General features: G+C 51.9%; 1 protein-coding gene across 2 annotated transcripts in view; it reads left to right on the top strand.

The window, feature by feature from the left end:
- LOC124032323 (transmembrane and coiled-coil domain protein 3-like) overlaps positions 1–1,585 on the top strand; it is a 41,916-nt gene extending 40,331 nt beyond the window's left edge. Inside the window, exons 8-9 of one of the 2 annotated variants that reach the window (XR_006838257.1) lie at positions 499–1,241; positions 1,344–1,585. Coding sequence is in view for 1 of the 2 variants with exons in the window: in XM_046344639.1 (XP_046200595.1) it covers positions 499–801 (303 nt within the window). In the remaining variant the exon portion in view is untranslated. Of the gene's footprint in view, positions 1–498 lie in introns of both variants that reach the window. The other variant, XM_046344639.1, reaches the window with a different exon arrangement.
- The last annotated feature ends 539 nt before the right edge of the window (positions 1,586–2,124 follow it).

Below are 2,124 nucleotides of genomic sequence, written 5' to 3'. Positions count from 1 at the left end.
GTGTGTCTGGGAGGGTTGGGAGAAAAATAATTTGCTTTCCAAGATGAACAATAAAGTACTAATCTATTCTAGGAGAAGGAGGACTAGACATATTCAACTCCTTTAATATGAAATCAATCCCTTTGCTCCTCTGTTTAAACCCAAGGTTATGTTTGCTAGACAGGCTTTATTGACCACTGTTATCCCCCCCTTCTCTCTCCCTCCCCCACCCTTCTCTCTCTCTCTCTCCCTCCCTCCCCCTCCTTCTCTCTCACTCCCTCCCTCCCTTCCCCCCACCCTCCTTCTCTCCCCCCCCCTTCTCCCTCCCTCGCCCCCCCACCCTCCTTCTCCCTCCCTCCCTCCCTCCCTTCTCCCTCCCTCCCTCCCTCCCCTCCCTCCCTCCCTCCCCCCCCCCCCCCCTCCCTCCCTCCCTCCCTCCCTCGCCCCCCCACCATCCTTCTCCCTCCCTCCCTCCCTCCCCCTTCTCCCTCCCTCCCTCCTTCTTTCTCCGACCTATAGGAAGCTCTAGAGTCGTGTCAGACGCGGGTCTCTAAACTAGAGCTCCAGCAGCAGCAACAACAAACTGTACAGCTCGAGTCCAGTGACGCCAGGGTGCTTCTGGGTAAGAGCATCAACATCATGCTCGCCCTCGTCACCGTGATCCTCGTGTGCGTCTCCACGGCCGCCAAGTTCGCCGCCCCCCTCCTGAGGAGCCGACGCCACGTGATGGGCACCTTCCTGGCCATGTGTCTGCTGGCGCTATTCTGGAGGAATTGGGAGCATTTTCAGCGTGCTGTGGAGAGTGTCCTGGTGTCAGCCTAATGCTGTCCACAACCACACACAGCAACAAATGATCTCCGGGCGGATCTCAGAGCGCAGAACATCAAAATAGTATATTTATAAGTGATTAGAACCTACAGTGGGGAGGTTCTACAGTATAGCGTTGGTCCTGGTGCTGCCTGGTGGGGGAGAATGGACCTGTGAAAACATGGTCACTGACTGGTTAATCTCACCAGCCAGAATAACACTGAATATCAAGTCAATGTGAGGTACAAGAACAGACATCATAACAACAGACGGCTGAGAATGTTGTAATCCTTGATTAATGCTGGTTCTCCCAATGTTAAGTCATATCACGAGAGTCTACTTCCTGTTCGCTCCTAAGATTTCCATTGGTCAGAAGAGGATGATGCAGTCCACAATGTCACACTGCAACAAATGATCTCCGGACTCAGTCAGAACTCCATCAGAATGGTGTATTTGTAAGTGATGAAGATCAGAAGAAGTGGGATCGAGCCTGATGGTTTTAGACAGGGGAATTGGGTTTAACCATGGTTACTAATTTCCTGTTCATTATCCAATAGGATCTCAATCTCCCTGGTCTCTGATGGGATTGGTGGATTGGTCACGGAACATAATCATCAAGTCTGCATAGTTCTGTTGCCTCACTGTCGTCTCATGGTCGGAGAGGTTCATCGGTCTTCATGGACACACGCACGCACACACACACACACACACACACACACACACACACACACACACACACACACACACACACACACACACACACACACACACACACACACACACACACACACACACACACACGCACGCACGCACGCACGCACGCACGCACGCACGCACGCACACACATATCTTGTTTTATTGTTTTTAATGGTTGTGTCCCAAAAAGCACCCTATTCCCTTTATAGTGCACTACTTTAGACCAGAGCCCTATGGGGCCTGTAGTGCACTACTTTTAACCAGAGCCCTATGGAGCCTGTAGTGCACTACTTTAGACCAGAGCCCTATCGGGCCTGTAGTGCACTACTTTAGACCAGAGCCCTATGGGGCCTGTAGTGCACTACTTTAGACCAGAGCCCTATGGAGCCTGTAGTGCACTACTTTTGACCAGAGCCCTATGGGGCCTGTAGTGCACTACTTTAGTCCAGAGCCATATGGGGCCTGTAGAGCACTACTTTAGACCAGAGCCCTATGGGGCCTGTAGTGCACTACTTTAGACCAGAGCCCTATGGGGCCTGTAGTGCACTACTTTAGACCAGAGCCCTATGAGGCCTGTAGTGCACTACTTTTGACCAGAGACCTATGGGGCCTGTAGTGCACTACTTTTGACCAGAGCCCTAT

This window comes from Oncorhynchus gorbuscha, linkage group LG01 (assembly GCF_021184085.1).
Source record: "Oncorhynchus gorbuscha isolate QuinsamMale2020 ecotype Even-year linkage group LG01, OgorEven_v1.0, whole genome shotgun sequence".
In the NCBI taxonomy this organism is placed as follows: Eukaryota; Metazoa; Chordata; class Actinopteri; order Salmoniformes; family Salmonidae; genus Oncorhynchus; species Oncorhynchus gorbuscha.
Note: the sequence above shows the minus strand (reverse complement) of the source record. Positions and strands in the feature narration are given on the sequence as shown.